The 22,551-nt window shown below is 32.6% G+C and overlaps 1 protein-coding gene across 1 annotated transcript in view; it reads left to right on the top strand.

Moving 5' to 3' along the window:
• Window positions 1–22,551, top strand: part of LOC145268635 (uncharacterized) — a 69,144-nt gene that overhangs the window by 34,338 nt on the left and 12,255 nt on the right. The window contains exons 15-23 of the mRNA XM_080124112.1: window positions 2,714–2,764; window positions 4,238–4,288; window positions 7,708–7,758; window positions 9,135–9,185; window positions 11,182–11,262; window positions 17,962–18,012; window positions 18,710–18,778; window positions 19,556–19,624; window positions 22,237–22,314. Coding sequence (XP_079980238.1) covers window positions 2,714–2,764; window positions 4,238–4,288; window positions 7,708–7,758; window positions 9,135–9,185; window positions 11,182–11,262; window positions 17,962–18,012; window positions 18,710–18,778; window positions 19,556–19,624; window positions 22,237–22,314 — 552 coding nt within the window. The remainder of the gene's footprint in view (window positions 1–2,713; window positions 2,765–4,237; window positions 4,289–7,707; window positions 7,759–9,134; window positions 9,186–11,181; window positions 11,263–17,961; window positions 18,013–18,709; window positions 18,779–19,555; window positions 19,625–22,236; window positions 22,315–22,551) is intronic.

Below are 22,551 nucleotides of genomic sequence, written 5' to 3'. Positions count from 1 at the left end.
AGTGTACAGTAGAAATTGGACAATATAATAATCATTAGCAATGAAAATTTGTTAAATTTGATAACTTATATGGAACGACTCATCAAGAACTTATTTACGTTAGACATGAAGACAACCATATTGTAGTCAGCCGGAAAGCAGGAAAACGGAAGACAATTCCACAGGCGTGCAGTTCTAATAAAGAAGCTTTGTTCATGGAATCTACATTTAGGTTTAGGCACAGATAAAGAGTGGGGGGAATTATTGATAGTTTTTACAGCTAGACGAGTGTTTCTTGTGAAAGTTTTGCGAGGGGGGACCCTAGATTGAAGCTCAGTCAAACACTTTCCATGAAAATAACGATACATCAGAGACAGACTCGCAACATCTCTTCTGTGAGATAGAGGTTGCAAGGAAGAGAAAAGGACATCTCCTACGAGGCTACGAAGTCTATTTTGAACTCTATCAAGTCAGGACAAGTCCTTTCTAGCAGCTCCTGCCCAGATGTAGCAACAATATTCCATCCTTGGACGTACCTGGCTCTTATATAGATAGAGAATAGCATCAGCAGTGAGATATCTACTGGATCGCTAGAAAGATCCCACCATTTTTCCAGCGGCCTTGGCAACAGATTTGATGTACGTGTTCCATTTAAGATCAGGAGTAATAGTCAAGCCTAGAAGCTTGTCAAAACTTCAGGCCTCCTGAAGACGAGAGCCATTCATTTATATTAGCATAGCATATAGTATATGGCATATATATATATAAAGCATATGGCATATATATATATATATATATATATATATATATATATATATACAGTGATGATCATATTTATTGGCACGGTAAAATAAAAGTTAAATTTTGTCTAATAAATTCTAAAAAAGGGATTAAATTAAAGAAAATAACAAAGTATATTATGTATTTTTAACTGGCCTTTCCGATGCAGCAATCGGATTTTAGAAAAAATAAATAACAAAGGAACAACAAATATAATTGCAAAAAACCCTTGTTCAAAATTATTGGCACGATTTATTTAATAATCAATTGTATAGCCTTTGGCCTTGATTACCTTCCTCGGTCGCTTTTCATAGTTTACAACCAAGTTGTTGCACTCTTCAGTAGTAATTTTAGCCCACTCTTCCTGACAATAATCCTCCAATTGAATAAGATTCTTAGGCTTCCTTTGCATTACCCTCAATTTTAATGTTCTCCATAAATTTTCAATTGGATTAAGGTCTGGGCTTTGTGATGGCCACTCCAAAACATTAATATGATTGTCCTCAAGCCATTTCTTAGTCAGTTTAGCCGAATGCTTTGGGTCATTATCTTGCATGAACCACCAACGACGACCAAGTGAGAGCTCTTTAGCAGAGTCTTTCAGGTTTTCATCCAATATTTTAACATAATCTTCCTTTTTTATGCTACCTGTGACCTTAACAAGTCGCCCTGGTCCAGAGGCAGCAAAGGATCCCCAAAACATCAAACTGCCTCCACCGTGCTTCACTGTGGGTATGGTGTTCTTAGGCAGGAAAGCTTCGCCAGATTTTCTGTAAATATAAGACACTTTATTATGGCCAAATAACTCTATTTTCGTTTCGTCAGTCCATAGAACACGTTTCCAGAATGCAACATCTTTATCAATATGACGTTTTGCAAAGGCTAGCCTTGCTTTCAGGTGCATAGGCTTCAATAAGGGAGTCTTTCTCGGACGACATGCTTTTAAACCAGCTCTCTTCAAAACTCTACCAACTGTATGTCGAGATACATTCACTCCAGAGGTGCTCTGTTCATCAACAATCTCCCCAACAGAGATCCTTGGGTTTTGTTTTACTTGTCGAACAATTTTCCGTTCATCTCTTGGGGAAAGAATCCTTTTTCTCCCTCTACCCTCTAAACTCATAACGTGGCCTTGCGATTTGAACTTGTTTATTATGGCTCTAACAGTGGATTTGGGAAGGTTTAGCTTCTTTGAAATCTTATCATAGCCCTCCCCATTGGTATGGCATGCTACAACAAGCTTCCTGACGTCTTCGCTGTGTTCCTTAGTTTTAACCATGGCGATTGAAAATTATAATTTAGTCACTTATAATAGTTTAAATAAATCGCTATCTAAAAATTATCTGAAAAATTTATTCACTGAATTAGCGTTAAACAAGCATAATATGGCTATAAAAAAGTTCAGAAAGCACGTAAACCGGAAATTGTTTGATATTATACTGATACTAAAAGAAAAACAAAGCCGTGCCAATAATTTTGAACAAGGGTTTTTTGCAATTATGTTTGTTGTTCCTTTGTTATTTATTTTTTTTAAAATTCGATTGCTGCATCGGAAAGGCCAGTTAAAAATACATAATATACTTTGTTATTTTCTTTAATTTAATCCCTTTTTTAGAATTTATTAGACAAAATTTAACTTTTATTTTACCGTGCCAATAAATATGATCATCACTGTATATATATATATATATATATATATATATATATATATATATATATATATATAGCACATAGCATATAGCATATAATAAAAAATATTGTGGTACAATTAAGTTATACAGAGGGTTCTGCATTTATTCCTGGTAGGAAATTGTAATATGACATGGAGTTCAGTTCAAATACTAATATTTTCTACTAAAAATAAAATTCTTTTTGCGAAACCAAGTTAAAATAAACAGCAGAACTTTAAATATTGGTAATGAAAAGTTTTTACCTTTTTTTCCACGTTTCTTAGGAGCCAGCAAAAAGCATCGATAAAGTTCCTGACGTAAGTGAGGAAAGTTGTGTAAGTACTTTGATCATATCATCACCTTTTTCATACATAGTCTGTTCTTAAGCTTTTATCAATAAAATTTGATAATCCAGATAAATATAGACATTAAATGATATCTCTAATTTTGAGTTTTATAAAATAATGCATTTTTAAAAAGATTAGTGCACGCCAACAATGTGTGTCTGCATAGTATGCAGTTTTTTATAAACCTCTAAAAAAAGGTGTATACATCATACTGTATTTATTTTTAATATATATTTAATATTTTACATATATATATATATGTATATATATATATAGATGCATATATATATAATATATATATGTATATATATATATACATACATATATAATATATATATGTATATGTATATATATATATACATACATATATGTGTGTGTGTATATATATATATATATATATATATATATATATATATATATACACATACATATATGTATCTGTATATATATATACATATATATATTATACATGATTCTGTGGTATCTTTTTCTTCTTTCTTTTCACTCACCAAATTCTTTTTTAAGAGAGAACTTATCTGCCCTTTGTTGATATTCTAGTCAACACACATTTTGGGCCGTAATATTTGTCACTATTAATTTATTCACATTTAAGCCTATCTGTGTGTGTGTGTGTGTGTGTGTGTGTTTGTGTGTGTGTGTGTGTGTTTGCTACTTCTTCACAGAAGCTTACCATCTCTTTAGATTGCACACGTAGATGTCTCTTCACACCAGCTGCAAAATTGTTCACAGAGATTACAGGGGAACTTGCTAGTATTTGGTGTTCTTTGTGGTGGGATTTCATACTACACATTTGAGAATCTTGTCAAAACGCTTGCTTGATTAGAGACAAAACAAGAGATATTACTGCAATACTTGTGTGGTCTGGGAAGCAGCACAGCCTCATACAATTGTTTGTCATGCCTGACATTATGTGACCTCACATGGTTTACTAAACAAGTTTTAGTCAGAAGAAATCTGCCAGCAGCTGTGTATTTCAGTTCTTGTTGCATTCTGGCAGGAATTGCAGATTCATCCTGTTTTCTAAGGGCATGCTTCAATACTGCATGATTAAAATGCTTTTCCTCAAATTTTTTGCATTTTTCTGCGATCATTTTTCTCCACTTATTTCGATCTGCAGTTTAAACTTCGCAATCGTTTTATACAATCCTTAGAAACTTTAAATATGGGTCACAAACAGTTTTTACCTCCTTACCACTTTTCTTAGGAGCTAGCAAAAAAAATATATATAAATATATAAAAAATATTGTGGTACAATTAAGTTATACAGAGGGTTCTGCATTTATTCCTGGTAGGGAATTGTAACATGACATGGAGTTCAGTTCAAATACTAATATTTTCTACTAAAAATAAAATTCTTTTTGCGAAACCAAGTTAAAATAAACAGCAGAACTTTAAATATTGGTAATGAAAAGTTTTTACCTTTTTTTCCACGTTTCTTAGGAGCCAGCAAAACCCATCGATAAACTCGATGACGTAAGTGGGGAAAGTCGTGTAAGTACTTTGATCATATCATCACCTTTTTCATACATCGTCTGTTCTTAAGCTTTAATCAATAAAATTTGATAATCCAGAAAAATATAGACATTAAATGATATCTCTAATTTTGAGTTTTATTAAATAATGCATTTTTAAAAAGATTATTGCATGCCAACAATGTGTGTCTGCATAGTATGCAGTGTTTTATAAACCTCTAAAAAATGGTGTATACATCATGCTGTATATATTTTTTAATATATTTAATATTTTACATATATAATATATATGTATATATATATATAGATGCATATATATATAATATATGTATATATATACATACATATATATATATATGTATATGTATATATATACATACATATATGTATATGTGTATATAGATACATATATATATAAATATATATACATACATATATATATATATATATATATACATACATATATGTATATCTATATATATATACATATATATATTATACATGATTCTGTGGTATCTTTTTCTTCTTTCTTTTCACTCACCAAGTTCTTTTTTAAGAGAGAACTTATCTGCCCTTTGTTGATATTCTAATCAACCCGCATTTTGGGACGTAATATTTGTAACTATTAATTTATTCACATTTAACCCCATGTGTGTGTGTGTGTGTGTGTGTGTGTGTGTGTGTGTGTGTGTGTGTGTGTGTGTGTGTGTGCTTGCTACTTCTTCACAGAAGCTTGCCATCTCTTTAAATTGATGTAGAGCCTCTATGCACACGTAGATGTCTCTTCACACTAGCTACAAAATTGTTCACAGAGATGACAGGGGAACTTGCTAGTATTTGGTGTTCTTTGTGGTGGGATTTCATACTACACCTTTGAGAATCTTATCAAAACGCTTGCTTACTTCGAGACGAAACCAGAGATATTACTGCAATACTTGTGTGGTCTGGGAAGCAGCACAGCCTCATACAATTGTTTGTCATGCCTGACATTATGTGACCTCACATGGTTTACTAAACAAGTTTTAGTCAGAAGAAATCTGCCAGCAGCTGTGTATTTCAGTTCTTGTTGCATTCTGGCAGGAATTGCAGATTCATCCTGCTTTCTAAGAGCATGCTTCAATACTGCATGATCAAAATACTTTTCTTCAAATGTTTTGCAGTTTTCTGTGATCATTTTTCTCCACTTATTTCGATCTGCAGTTTGAACTTCGTAGTCGTTTTTAACAATACTTAGCAACTTGATGTTTTCCCTCAATACACCTTAAATCTTTTCAAAGGTTTATGCTTCGTTATCTTTCCTACAGTTGTTTCGGTATCCTATTATCTCTCATTCTCAGTAAGTGTCCAGTCTCCCCCCAAAAAAATCATATCAACTGTCCCACAGCCATTTCTGAACCCTAACTGGCTTTTAGGAATGATGCATGGACAAATATACATAAGCAGTCGGTTCAACAGAATCATTGCCAGCAACTTAGCCACAGCTTTGAGAAGCGTGATCAAATTATAGTCACCACAATCAGCATTCTATCCCTTTCCTTTGTAAATTGACAACAATATTGCATCCACCCAATTAGTAGCAACACGACTGTCATGCCATACGTTAAGAATGAGACCATGCAACGCTCCAGAAATATTTTCACCATCAAAGATCAACAACTCTACTCGTATCCCATCTTAACCTGGTGCTTTTCTAGTATCAATTTCCTTGATAGTGCATTTAATCTCATCATGAGTGGGGCCCACCATCATTTCATCAATAATTTGATATTGAGGAAAACTAGAAATCACTACTTCATCTATAACAGATGGATTATCGAACAGATCATTAAAATGCTCCCCCGATCGTGCCATGATACCGTCTATATCTTTTATCAGAACAGAGCCATCTTTAGATTTTAAAGGAACTATAGATGAAGATTGTGGTCCATAAGTTTGTGTGATTTTGCTATAGAAAACTTTTGCATGTTTGCGATGAAAATCCTTTTGTATTTCAGCGGACAATTTAGTCCACCACTTATTCTTCATCTGATGAAGTTTGCATTGTCGTTTTCCTTTTGCTTCCTTGTTAAGCGTCCTCCACTTTTACTGTTGGAGAGTAGATGAAATAAGAAGTTTGTCATAAGATCTCTTCTTCTCTTTAACGAGATTGGAGATAACAACAATATCTAGATCTATCAATCTATCTATCTATCTATCTATCAATATATATATATATATATATATATATATAAGTATGTATATATATATATATATGTACATATGTATACATATATATACACATATGTATATATATATATATATTTTTTTTTTACATGAGTGTCACCGCTTATCAAGGCCCAGAGGCCAGTCGAGGATAAGGGTTAATAGGTATACATTAGTCATTGTGATTTTAGCATAGTAAACAGTGGGAATTTTGTAACTTGGATTACATAGGGGGACGGTTCAATTAGAACTTGTTCACATAGGACTTTTTTTTTACATAGGCATCAACACATTATCAAGGCCAAGAGGCCACTCAAGGATAAGGGTTAAAGAGTGTACAGTAGAAATTGGATAATATAATAATCATTAGCAATGAAAATTTGTTAAATTTGATAACTTATATGGAACGGCTCATCAAGAACTTATTTACGTTAGACTTGAAGACAACCATATTGTAGTCAGCTGGAAAGCAGGAAAACGGAAGACAATTCCACAGGCGTGCAGTTCTAATAAAGAAGCTTTGTTCATGGAATCTACGTTTAGGTTTAGGCACAGATAAAGAGTGGGGGGGGAATTATTGATAGTGTTTACAGCTAGACGAGTGTTTCTTGTGAAAGTTTGGTGAGGGGGGACCATAGATTGAAGCTCAGTCGAACACTTTCCATGAAAATAACGATACATCAGAGACAGACTAGCAACATCTCTGCTGTGAGATAGAGGTTGCAAGGAAGAGAAAAGGACATCTCCTACGAGGCTACGAAGTCTATTTTGAACTCTATCAAGGCAGGACAAGTCCTTTCTAGCAGCTCCTGCCCAGATGTGGCAACAATATTCCATCCTTGGACGTACCTGGCTCTTATATAGATAGAGAATAGCATCAGCAGTGAGATATCTACCGGATCGATAGAAAGATCCCACCATTTTTCCAGCGGCCTTGTCAACAGATTTGATTCATTTATATTAGCATAGCATATAGTATACGGCATATATATATATATATATATATATATATATATAGCACATAGCATATAGCATATAATAAAAAATATTGTGGTACAATTATGTTATACAGAGGGTTCTGCATTTATTCCTGGTAGGGAATTGTAACATGACATGTAGTTCAGTTCAAATACTAATATTTTCTACTAAAAATAAAATTCTTTTTGCGAAACCAAGTTAAAATAAACAGCAGAACTTTAAATATTGGTAATGAAATGTTTTACCTTTGTTTCTTAGGAGCCAGCAAAAAGCATCGATAAAGTCCCTGACTTAAGTGAGGAAAGTCGTGTAAGTACTTTGATCATATCATCACCTTTTTCATACATAGTCTGTTCTTAAGCTTTTATCAAAAAAATTTGATAATCCAGATAAATATAGACATTAAATGATATCTCTAATTTTGAGTTTTATAAAATAATGCATTTTTAAAAAGATTAGTGCACGCCAACAATGTGTGTCTGCATAGTATGCAGTGTTTTATAAACCTCTAAAAAAAGGTGTATACATCATACTGTATTTATTTTTAATATATATTTAATATTTTACATATATATATATATATGTATATATATATACATACATATATATATGTGTATATATATATATATATATATATATGTATATATGTATCTATATATATATATACATATATATATTATACATGATTCTGTGGTATCTTTTTCTTCTTTCTTTTCACTCACCAAGTTCTTTTTTAAGAGAGAACTTATCTGCCCTTTGTTGATATTCTAGTCAACACACATTTTGGGCCGTAATATTTGTAACTATTAGTTTATTCACATTTAACCCTATCTGTGTGTGTGTGTGTGTGTGTGTGTGTGTGTGTGTGTGTGTGTTTGTGTGTGTGTGTGTTTGCTACTTCTTCACAGAAGCTTGCCATCTCTTTAGATTGCACACGTAGATGTCTCTTCACACCAGCTGCAAAATTGTTCACAGAGATTACAGGGGAACTTGCTAGTATTTGGTGTTCTTGGTGGTGGGATTTCATACTACACCTTTGAGAATCTTGTCAAAACGCTTGCTTAATTAGAGACGAAACCAGAGATATTACTGCAATACTTGTGTGGTCTGGGAAGCAGCACAGCCTCATACAATTGTTTGTCATGCCTAACATTATGTGACCTCACATGGTTTACTAAACCAGTTTTAGTCATAAGAAATCTGCCAGCAGCTGTGTATTTCAGTTCTTGTTGCATTCTGGCAGGAATTGCAGATTCATCCTGTTTTCTAAGGACATGCTTCAATACTGCATGATTAAAATGCTTTTCCTCAAATTTTTTGCATTTTTCTGTGATCATTTTTCTCCGCTTATTTCGATCTGCAGTTTAAACTTCGCAATCGTTTTATACAATCCTTAGAAACTTTAAATATTGGTCACGAACAGTTTTTACCTCCTTTCCACGTTTCTTAGGAGCCAGCAAAAAAATATATATAAATATATAAAAAATATTGTGGTACAATTAAGTTATACAGAGAGTTCTGCATTTATTTCTGGTAGGGAATTGTAACATGACATGGAGTTCAGTTCAAATACTAATATTTTCTACTAAAAATAAAATTCTTTTTGCGAAACCACGTTAAAATAAACAGCAGAACTTTAGATATTGGTAATGAAAAGTTTTTACCTTTTTTTCCACGTTTCTTAGGAGCCAGCAAAAAGCATCGATAAACTCCATGACGTAAGTGAGGAAAGCCGTGTAAGTACTTTGATCATATCATCACTTTTTTCATACATAGTCTGTTCTTATTTTTTAATATATATTTAATATATATTTTTAATATATATTTAATATATATATATTTTTAGTATATATATACCTTACGGCTTTTATTTTTTAATATATATATTTAATAATTATTTTTAATATATATTTAATACATATATATATATTTATGTATATGTAATATATATATATATATGTGTATATTTATATATACATGCATATATATATATATACATACATATATATAATATATGTAAATATATATATACATACATATATGTATATATATATATGTATATATATACATACATATATATATGTAATATATATATGTATATATATACATACATATATATATGTAATATATATATGTATATATATACATACATATATATATGTAATATATATATGTATATATATATACATGCATATATATATGTAATATATATATGTATATATATACATACATATATATATGTAATATTTATATGTATATATATACATACATATATATATGTAATATATATAGGTATATATATACATACATATATATATGTAATATATATATATGTATATATATACATACATATATATATGTAATATATATATATGTATATATATACATACATATATATATGTAATATATATATATGTATATATATACATACATATATATATGTAATATATATATGTATATATATACATACATATATATATGTAATATATATATGTATATATATACATACATATATATATGTAATATATATATGTATATATATACATACATATATATATGTAATATATATATGTATATATATACATACATATATATATGTAATATATATATGTATATATACATACATATATATATGTAATATATATACATACATATATATATGTAATATATATATGTATATATATACATACATATATATATGTAATATATATATGTATATATATATACATACATATATATATGTAATATATATATATGTATATATATACATACATATATATATGTAATATATATGTATATATATACATACATATATATATGTAATATATATATGTATATATATACATACATATATATATGTAATATATATATGTATATATATACATACATATATATATGTAATATATATATGTATATATATACATACATATATATATGTAATATATATACATACATATATATATGTAATATATATATGTGTATATATACATACATATATATATGTAATATATATATGTATATATATACATACATATATATATGTAATATATATACATACATATATATATGTAATATATATACATACATATATATATATATATATATATATATATATATATGTGATTGTTTATGTGTTCATTTCTTATACATTATTCCAGTTTTTCTTGAGAAATATAAAATAGAGGTCGGATATCATTTTAAAGACTTCTATTTAAAATATGAAACAATGTTTTTTCGCATTTCTAGGTTCTTCAGGTACAAACCCGTAAAAGGCATGCAGCAGAAGATTGGGGAGAGTCATTCAAGTATAAAACAATTTGCATCATATATATATATATATATATGTATATATATATGTACATACTTATATATATATATATATACATGCATATATATATATATACATACATATATATATATATATATATATATACATGCATATATATATATATACATACATATATATAATATATGTAAATATATATATATATACATAAATATATGTATATATATATATAATATATATATATATACGTATATATATGCATACATATATATATGTAATATATATATATAAATATATATATATATATATATATATATATATGATTGTTTATGTGTTCATTTCTTATACATTATTCCAGTTTTTCTTGAGAAATATAAAATAGAGGTCGGATATCATTTTAAAGACATCTATTTAAAATATGAAACAATGTTTTTTCGCATTTCTAGGTTCTTCAGGTACAAACACGTAAAAGGCATGCAGCAGGAGATTCATTCAAGTATAAAAAAATTTGCATCAGAGAGAATCCTGTAAGTAATTATACATTTTTCTAAATTTCATTTTCTGTTCTGTGAAGAACTTTTAAGCAGCCTTTTGCTTATTAATTTATATATAAGCGCCCGCGTGTTTGTGTGTTGTGTGGGTGCGTAAGAGAGATGGACGAAAAGGAAAGACTTACCTTGGGACCGGCTCGGCGTCGCCGACCGAAAATAGATAAAGAAAGATCAAGATGGCGGCCGCCGTCTTTTGTAAAGTATGATATCTCGCAAAGTCACATAAATTCTCGCAATATGCAAATTTAGCCGGCCTACAACGGCCATAAAAGCGGGTGATTGAAAGACGTTGGGAGAGCGATGATTGACTTGGTCGGGAATCGTGTTGCTGTTGCTTCTCGTGACGTGTGAGGATATCTTACCGTTGTTGGGTCTGGTCTGAGTAACCGTTCGCGTCCGTCTAGGCACCTTGCTAGTTGGATTCCATGCAGAACAGGTGTTTACTGGTTATTGAATTGCTTTACATTGCTGCCCCATTATACATCTACAGAGGGCGCAGTACTTTTAAAGGATTTTCCTTATACATCTACAGAGGGCGCAGTAATTTTTTAAAGGACTTTCCTTACACATTTTCTACAAGCTATCTCGGCTATTTGGCCTCTAGGACTATGACCGAGTCGAAATTCAACTTAAAGCTCATACCCGAGTTTGACGGTTCCACGTCCATTGTCGACTGGGTTGAAAGGGTCGAGCTGACGTACGACCTTTGTGAGGTAAAAAGGGTACACACTGTGATTCCCCTGAGATTGGCTGGGGCTGCCTTGAGTGTATATCAGCAACTCAGTGCTGCCGAAAAGGGAGATGTCACCGCAATTAAAGCGTGGATGTTTTCTTCGCGGAGTTAAAGAAACTCGCAGTCCTATTCGGTGGAGGGGTGTCGGAGCGGATGCTCGCGTACACGTTTGTGGCGGGCCTTCCCACTCGGGTGAAGCAGCTATTGAGAGCCTCAACCAACGTTTCAACAACGACCATGGAACACTTGATGGAACGTGCTCGAGCCATCATCAAAGATGAGGAGGACCTGGGGGAACCAGTTGTGATGGCGACACAGACAGGCCAGATTGGTGCTCGGGAGATTCCGAATCAGAACCCTGCAAGCAATGGGAAATGTTTTCGCTGCGGCCGACTAGGACATTTTGCAAGGAATTGCACCAACAGGGGGCGTGTGCGCTGCTGTTTTAATTGTGGCGGTTTGGGGCATCTAGCCCAAAACTGTGCAGGAAACATTAGGAGAGAGGATGTCAGCGCCGCCCTGCTCCCCGAGCAAAATTTGAACAAGGCGCAACCAGTGATGACTGTCTACGTAAACAGGATACCCTGCTCAGCACTTCTCGACTCAGGCTGTTCGCATACTATAGTGAGCGCCAGGCTGTGTCCAAGTTGTACTAAGAGAAAGATCAAAGTCACCACGATAGGAGGCGAGACCCAGACATGCTGTGGAGCTGGAACTGTCGAGATCTACATGGACACCGGTGCAGCCACTAAGATCAATGTGCTCGTGACCCAAGGAAATCTCCTGGGGTTTGACCTGTTGCTCGGATACAATGCCATGAAGGCGCTGGGGGGAGTCGCAATTCATTAGGATGGAAAAGTGCGATTCTTGGAGGCCCCAGTGTGTGCAGCGCTCCACATCGATAGGCCGGATTTTACAGTGGACTACAACTTTCGCAAGAGGGCCTGGATTTCATCTTGGAAGTGGACCGAGGGAATGGCACCGACTAAACTCAAGAATGGTGTTGCAGAGTACCCTATACCCAGTGAGGCCCGAGCAGAATACGAAAGGGAACTAAAGGTGTGGATCCAAGATGGCTAGTTAATCCCCTACTCTGAGGACAAGCTTGGGCCTCCCAAGGGTCTAATACCCTTGATGGCAGTAGTCCAGCATAACAAGTCGAAAGTACGGCCCGTGCTGGACTATAGGGAGCTTAACAAGCATATTGAAGCCTACACTGCTGATGCTGACGTATGCGCCAGCAAGTTGAGGGAATGGCGTCAGAAAGGCACTAATGTCTCGATATTGGATTTGCGAAAAGCCTATTTACAGGTGCGAGTTGATGAGACGTGGCCGTTCCAGACAGTTTGGTTCCAGGGGCAGAGATACTGCCTTACACACCTTGGCTTTGGCCTAAATGTGGCACCACAGATCATGAAGACTATTGTCAACACAGTATTGTCCCAAGAAAAGCCCATGAGGGACTCAACGTCAGCTTACATTGATGACGTATACGTCAATGAAGATGTACAGTCTGCGTCGTCTGTCAAAGAAAAGTTGGCTCAGTTTGGTCTGGAATGCAAGAATCCCGAACGTTTGAGGGAAGGAGTACGTGTATTGGGATTGGATGTTTATGAAGAAGATGGCACCCTACAATGGAGGCGTGGCAGTGAAATTCCAAGCATCCCCAACATCGTTACAAGGCGGACCGTTTTTTCTTGGTGTGGAAAACTTGTTGGTCACTTACCGGTCTGTGGCTGGCTCCACGCAGCTGTTGGTGTAATTAAACACAGAGCAAATTTAACAACCACGGGTTGGGATGACATATCCGATGATGTCCTACTAACTCTGATGATTAAAGAGACACTGGAGAGAGTGAACAAGAAGGACCCTGCCTGTGGGCGGTGGTGTGTTAACGGAGACAACGTAGGTGTGTGGGTTGATGCCAGTTCTTTGGCGTTGGGAGTCTCGTTGGAGCAAGGAGGAAACGTGTTCGAGGATGCATGTTGGCTGCGGCCCGTAACAGATTCTCAGCATATCAACCTGGACGCTGTTGTAAAGGGGATAAATCTGGCCCTGCAGTGGCAGTCTAAGAAGATGACCTTGTACACAGATTCTCTGTGTGTCTACCACTAGGTGTCTGACACACTTTCAGGACGGATACAAATCCGTACCAAGGCAGCAAGCGAAATGTTAATACGGAGAAGGCTATACACGCTAAAAAACCTGGTATCCGAGTATGGGCTATCACTGAGCGTCACTCTGGTGCCATCACATTGTAATCGTGCTGACCAACTGACCCGAGTACCTCCCAAATGGTATGAAGCCGCGAAGATGGGAATGGAGATTACTGCTCGATCTTGTGCAGTTGCAATCGACCAATGTCAAATACAAAAAATTCATGCACAGAGCGGACATTCGGGTATCAAGAGGACCCTTTATTTTGTGAGGTGTGTATACCCAGCAGTGACCAAGATGGATGTCAGACAGATCATCAGAAATTGTGAGGCTTGCCAGTCTATTGATCCTGCACCAGAGCGATGGCAGAAGGGTTAATTGGAAGTTGAGAGTGTGTGGCAGTGGCTGGCCATGGATATTACCCATTACAGTGGCAAGCCCTTTCTAACTCTCATTGATTGCGGGCCTACGAGATTTGCGGTGTGGCGGCAGATGACCAGACAGGATTCAGCAAATGTTGTTCGCCACCTATCATCCATTTTTTCTGAGCGAGGTGCACCGGAAGAACTCCTGACTGACAATGATGCAGCGTTTTGTAGCCAGCAAGTCCAGCAGTTGTTAGATGAGTGGGGCGTCCGACTACAGTTGCGATGTGCACATGTGCCGTCAGGAAATGGCATTGCTGAAAGAAGCCATTGCAGCATCAAGAGAATTGCTGCCAGGAAGCGATGTACTATTACGGAAGCCACATATTGGTACAACATTACGCCAAAGGACGGGACGTCTCCTTCAACCGCACCTGCGAATGCTATTTACACGTACCGAGTCGGAGTGAAGGGAATCAACACTATGCAGCCAGCCGACAAGGGAACATGTAACAGATATGAAGTGGGAGATCCAGTGTGGGTGCGGCCCCCAGGAAATCGGTGCACCGACAAGTTTAAGCGAGGACAAATATCTGGAGTGATTAGCCAGCAGTCTGTTTTGGTCGATGGAACCCCACAACATGTGCGAGATCTTCGCCCAGCTACCGAGGTGCGTCACACAACTACAGAAGAAAGCAGTGAAGCGTCAAGTGATGAGCTGCCGATGCACGGATTCAGTGAGCCCCCTCCAGAGACTGATAGCGATACTTCATCTGATGAGGTGGAACCAGATCCAGAACCCGAATCTGAAACAGTGAATGTACCTCTTCGCAGAAGCACACGCACTAAAAGGCCCACAATGCTCCCTATGTGATCATCAGATCAGGGGGGAGTGTAATGTGCATCCAGGAGACAAGCGCCCGCGTGTTTGTGTGCGGCCATAAAAGCGGGTGATTGAAAGACGTTGGGAGAGCGATGATTGACTTGGTCGGGAATCATGTTGCTGTTGCTTCTCGTGCCGTGTGAGGATATCTTACCGTTCTTGGGTCCGGTCTGAGTAACCGTTCGCGTCCGTCTAGGCACCTTGCTAGTTGGATTCCGTGCAGAACCGGTGTTTACTGGTTTTTGAATTGCTTTATGTTGCTTGAACATTGTACATCTACAGAGGGCGCAGTAATTTTTTAAAGGACTTTCCTTATACATTTTCTACATTTTCTAAGGGCATGCTTCAATACTGCATGATTAAAATGCTTTTCCTCAAATTTTTTGCATTTTTTTGTGATCGTTTTTCTCCACTTATTTCGATCTGCAGTTTGAACTTCGTAGTCGTTTTAACAATCCTTAGCAACTTGATGTTTTCCCTCAATACACCTTAAATATTTTCAAAGGTTTATGCTTCGGTATCTTTCCTACAGTTGTTTCGCTATCCTATTATCTCTCATTCTCAGTAAGTTTCCATTCCCACCCCCCAAAAAAAAATCATATCAACTGTCCCACAGCAATTTCTGAACCCTGACTGGCTTTCAGGAATGATGCAGGGACAAATATACATAAGCAGTCGGTTCAACAGAATCATTGCCAGCAATTTACCCACAGCTTTGAAAAGCGTGATCAAATTATAGTCACCACAATCAGCATTCTATCCCTTTCCTTTGTAAATTGGCAACAATATTGCATCCACCCAATTAGTAGCAACACGACTGTCATGCCATACGTTAAGAATGAGACAATGCAACGCTCCAGAAATATTTTCACCATCAAAGATCAACAACTCTACTCGTATCCCATCTTAACCTGGTGCTTTTCTAGTATCAATTTCCTTGATAGTGCATTTAATCTCATCATGGGTGGGGCCCACCATCATTTCATCAATAATTTGATATTGAGGAACACTAGAAATCACTACTTCATCTATAACAGATGGATTATCGAACAGATCATTAAAATGCTCCCCCGATCGTGCCATGATACCGTCTATATCTTTTATTAGAACAGAGCCATCTTTTTTTTTTTTTTTTTTTTTTTTTTTTTTACACAGTGATCACCACTTATCAAGGCCCGGAAGCCACTCAGGGATAAGGGTTATTGCAAGTACATTACGTTAGTGAGGAGATTTGCTGAGATGTTTACTTAAGGGGGCGGTTCATTAGGAATTTGTTAACATTGGACTTGAAGACATCCAAGTTGTAGTCCGGAGGGAAGCAGATTAAAAATTAATTAATTAATTAATTCTTTAGATTTTAAAGGGACTATAGATGAAGATTGTGGTCCATAAGTTTGTTTGATTTTGCCATAGAAAGCTTTTTCAGCGGACAACTTAGTCCACCACTTATTCTTCATCTGATGAAGTTTGCATTGTAGTTTCTCTTTTGCTTCCTTGTTAAGCGTCCTCCACTTTTTCTGTTGGAGAATAAATGAATTAAGAAGTTTGTCATAAGATCTCTTCTTCTCTTTAACGAGATAGGAGATAACAACAATATCTATATCTGTCTATCTATCTATCTATATATATATATATAAGTATGTATATATATATATATATATGTACATATGTATACATATATACACATATGTATATATATATATATATATATATTAGCATATGCATATATATATGTATGTATATTAGCATATATATATATATATATATATATATATATGCTAATATTAGCATATATATATATATATATATATATATTAGCATAGCATATAGTATATGGCATATATATATATATATATATATATATATATATATGGCATATATATATATATAAATATATATATATGGCATATATATATATATAAATATATATATATGGCATATATATATATAAATATATATATATGGCATATATATATATATAAATATATATATATGGCATATATATATATATAAATATATATATATGGCATATATATATATATAAATATATATATATGGCATATATATATATATATATAAATATATATATATGGCATATATATATATATAAATATATATATATGGCATATATATATATAAATATATATATATGGCATATATATATATAAATATATATATATGGCATATATATATATATATAAATATATATATATGGCATATATATATATATATATATATATATATATATATATATGGCATATATATATATATATAAATATATATATATATATATATATATATTTATATATATATATAGCATATAGCATATAATAAAAAATATTGTGGTACACTTAAGTTATACAGAGCGTTCTACATTTATTCCTGGTAGGGAATTGTAACATGACATGGAGTTCAGTTCAAATACTAATATTTTCTACTAAAAATAAAATTCTTTTTGCGAAACCAAGTTAAAATAAACAGCAGAACTTTAAATATTGGTAATGAAAAGTTTTTACCTTTTTTTCCACATTTCTTAGGAGCCAGCAAAAAGCATCGATAAACTTCATGACGTAAGTGAGGAAAGTCGTGTAAGTACTTTGATCATATCATCACCTTTTTCATACATAGTCTGTTCTTAAGCTTATATCAATAAAATTTAATGATCCAGATAAATATAGACATTAAATGATATCTCTAATTTTGAGTTTTATTAAATAATGCATTTTTAAAAAGATTAATGCACACCAACAATTTGTGTCTGCATAGTATGCAGTTCTTTATAAACTTCTAAAAAAAGGTGTACATATCATACTGTATTTATTTTTTAATATATATTTAATATATATATTTTATATATATTTAATATTTTACATATATATTTTTTTAATATATATAAATACCTTATGCTTTTATTCTTTAATATATATCAATATTTACTGCTTTTATTCTTTAATATATATCAATAGCTTAGGATAAAAATATTAGATTATAAGACATAATTTAAAAATAAATTCTCTTGAATGCAAATAAAACCTGTACTTTTATTTCTAATAATATCTACTAAAAATAATGTAAGAATATTAAGTTCTTTAATGAATGAAATCTAATCAAAATTCAAGATAATAAAAAGTAACTTTTGAATAAAAATATTTGCTTAAAAGACATAGTCTAATTTTCAATATTAGATTCTCCCTGAGTTTTCTCGAGAAAAATACAAAAAAATAAGGGCCAGTAAAGATAGTATCAACTAAAAATCTAAAACAAACTCATTTCTTCATTCATCAGGGCCAAAAGCGGAAAAGACACGGAGGGAATGTTTACAAAAATAAAATAAGTTGCACCGAAGTTAATCCTGTAAGTAATTATACATTTTTCTAAATTCCATTTTCTGTTATATGATGAACATTTAAGCAGGCTTTTATGTGTGTGTAGACTGACCCTTCCGAGATTTTTTTGAAATAAACAAAACAAATTTTGGCCGAAAAACACTTCTTAAAACTTACATGAATTTATGAATTTTTAAAAATAGGACCCTTATTTTAGCCCACCCTGTATTTGGTGTTCTTTGTGGTGGTATTTCATACTACACCTTTGAGAATCTTGTCAAAACGCTTGCTTGATTCGAGACGAAACCAGAGATATTACTGCAATACTTGTGTGGTCTGGGAAGCAGCACAGCCTCATACAATTGTTTGTCATGCCTGACATTATGTGACCTCACATGGTTTACTAAACAAGTTTTAGTCAGAAGAAATCTGCCAGCAGCTGTGTATTTCAGTTCTTGTTGCATTCTGGCAGGAATTGCAGATTCATCCTGCTTTCTAAGGGCATGCTTCAATACTGCATGATTAAAATACTTTTCCCTAAATTATCAAAAACCTTTACTTTTATTTCTAATAATATCTACTAAAAATAATGTAAGAATATTAAGTTCTTTAATAAATGAAAGCTAATCAAAATTCAAGATAATAAAAAGTAACTTTTGAATAAAAATATTAGCTTAAAAGACATAGTCTAATTTTCAATATTAGATTCTCACTGAGTTTTCTTGAGAAAAATACAAAAAAATAAGGGCCAGTAAAGATAATATCTACTAAAAATCTAAAACAAACTCTTTTCTTCATTCATCAGTGCCAAAAGCGGAAAAGACATGGAGGGAATGTTTTCAAAAATAAAATAAGTTGCACCAATGTAAATCCTGTAAGTAATTATATATTTTTCAAAATTCCATGTATATTTATTAAAGATTTATTTTTAATTGTCCTAATATATCATTTGAAATACAAATCTCAGAATGAAAAGAAATGTAAAATTTATATTTTTAACAACACACATATACATATATAATATTATAATTAATTAATAATTATAATTATTATTATATATTAGTGGCCTGGCAGAGTAGACAACCAAAGTAGCTAAACCAAATCGGCCTGCTGGACATTATATATACAAATGTAGGCAAATGTGGGCATATTTTATTTGTTTGAACATATAGGTTCTTTTTTTACAATTTTCATAAAATTTTAATCATAGAATAGTATTATAATCTTCAAAAGGCTGCAAATTTTCATGTAGTTTCGTTCCATTGAACCAAAGATATGAGCATTTCAATATACAATTTGGCTACTAGTATAGATATATCCATAAAGATACCACCTTTTTTTGGCACTTTTATAAGTTCTAAATCTCAGTGACTATTGATCAGAATTCAACAAATGGAGGCCGTCGGAAAGGTTATGGCCTGAATCGTGTAGTGGGCTATGTGGCATTTAGCCTTTAAGGTCGCACATTAAGGGGGTCATCCATCATCAAGAGCCAATTTTTAGCACATTTTTACAGCCATAAAATGTTTCAATCATAGATATTTATTTTCATAGTTTTGCACATGAATTATAAAATATCTGATATTTTTTCAAAACCTCTGACCTTGATGGAGGGGAGACTGAATCTTGCTGCTATGGTTTCAAATGATCTAAAATAACAGCAAGGGAAGACTTGATTCCAAATATTTCTCATATGTTATATTTCTCTTCTTTGGTTTTCATACGTAAAGTCAATTTCAAAGTGTATAAGGATTATTTGATATTGGAGAAATTAATAATCATACCCTATTTCCAAAATTTCGAAGGTAAACTTCATCTTCAGTATGTCTTCTTTTTTTTTTTTTTGCCATGTTGTTGTTGGTGTACAAAATCAGCAAGTAGAAGTCCATTTGGTGTTTTCACGGTAGTCTTTTCAAGTATCGGAACAGTACGTTGGTCACGTAAAATTTATGTTAGGGTTTGTGTTCCTTTTATAGAAGTGTTGGTTGAATTTTAATAAAATGAAATACACATTAGATATGTTTGAAGCCAAAACAATGCATTATTACAAAATAGACACATATTTATTTTGTTTGAAATTTTTATATTGGAATTCATAAATATATTTCGAAGGTAAATTTCACCTTCAGTATGCCCTTTTTTTGCCATGTTGTTGTTGGAGCATAAAATCAGCAAGTAGAAGTCCGTTTGGTTTTTTCAATGTAGTCTTTTCAAGTGTCGGAACGTTATGTGGGTCATGCAAAATTTACGTTAGGTTTTGTGTTCTTTTTATAGAAGCGTTGGTTGAATTTTAATAAAATGAAATACACATTAGATACGTTTGAAGCTGAAACATTTCGCTATTTTTTAGCAATCAAGCTATAGAGAGACTTTTATGTTTGACCCCATAGAAGAATCATAGCATGAAAAGCAGTTTAGTTTAAATACTAATATTTTCAAATAATAAATTCGTTTTTGGAAAACCTGAGTAAAAAACAGAAGTTCAAAGATTGTTTCGAGAGAATATCAGCTACAAAGAAATTTTCAGTTTTAAAGAATTTTCTCGTATTTCCAGATCTAATATTTTTCTCATTACTATCAAATTTAAATATGCCGTTACTTGACAATGGACACAAATGCCTGCTATGTTATGTACAAGCTTTTTTGTTATTTATTTTTATTGTTAAATTCTAACCAAGAAAAAGGAATACACATCTTACTACTTATTTTTTAAATATGCATTAATAATCTAGAATTAAAACATTAGTTTATAAGACATAATAATATCTACTTATAATAATGTAAGAGTATTAAGTTATATTATATATAAGCAAAATTCAAGCTGATGAAAAGTAACTTTTGAATCAAAATATTAGATTAAAAGACAAATTTTAAAATCTTAAACCGTATTTAATGCAAATAAACCTTGTTTAAATTATAACAATTTAATAAAAAAATTCATGTTTTGAAACCAAGTTAAAAGATCAGCAGAAATTTAAAGATTGGTAATTAAAAGTTTATAGCCTCTTTTCTTACTTGTGTTAGAGGCAATCACCTGATCCAAGCTGGAATGAACTTCCGTGCACCAATTTTTAATCAAATATTCATTCTATTTCTATGATATTTCAATCTGCCATTACTGGACGAGTACATAGAAAAATTAATTGGCTTCTAAAATGAAGAGTTTTCAGTACATAAAAGCATGACTCCAAAAATGCAGTTTTGTTTAAAGGGTTTTCTTTCTCCCAGTTGTTTTTTTTTTTTGAGAAAGATAAAAATAGGTATCAGATGTTTTAAAGACAATATCTATTAAAAATTTGTACAATATCTATTAAAAATTTGTACAATATCTATTAATATTTGTACATTATCTATTAAAAATTTGTACAATATCTAGTATAAATTTGTACAAAGTCTATTAAAAAATTTTACAATATCTATTAAAAATTTGTACAAAATCTATTAAAAATATAAAACAAACTTTTTTCCACTTTCTATGTTCGTCAGGCTAAAAAAAGAAAACAACAAGATGATGAGGAAATAAATATAAAACATCCCTTTCTACTGAGCTTTCTACCGAATTTTGTAAGTATTTATTAATTTTTCAAAATTCCATTTTCTGTTTAGTGAAGAACTTTTAACCTCCCTTTTGCATATTTTCAATCTATGAGCAAATAAAAGACTATTCAAGTCATAAAAAATGTAGTAAAACAATCTAACGTCATTATCATAACAAATGTAGTAAAACAATTTAACGTCATTATCATAAAAAATGTAGTAAAACAATTTAACGTCATTATCATACTACAAATGTAGTAAAAC

Source organism: Euprymna scolopes, chromosome 44, assembly GCF_053919585.1.
Source record: "Euprymna scolopes isolate OS-2025 chromosome 44, ASM5391958v1, whole genome shotgun sequence".
NCBI lineage: Eukaryota > Metazoa > Mollusca > Cephalopoda > Sepiida > Sepiolidae > Euprymna > Euprymna scolopes.
The sequence above is the reverse complement of the archived record's forward strand: the minus strand, read 5'-3'. Positions and strand labels throughout refer to the sequence as shown.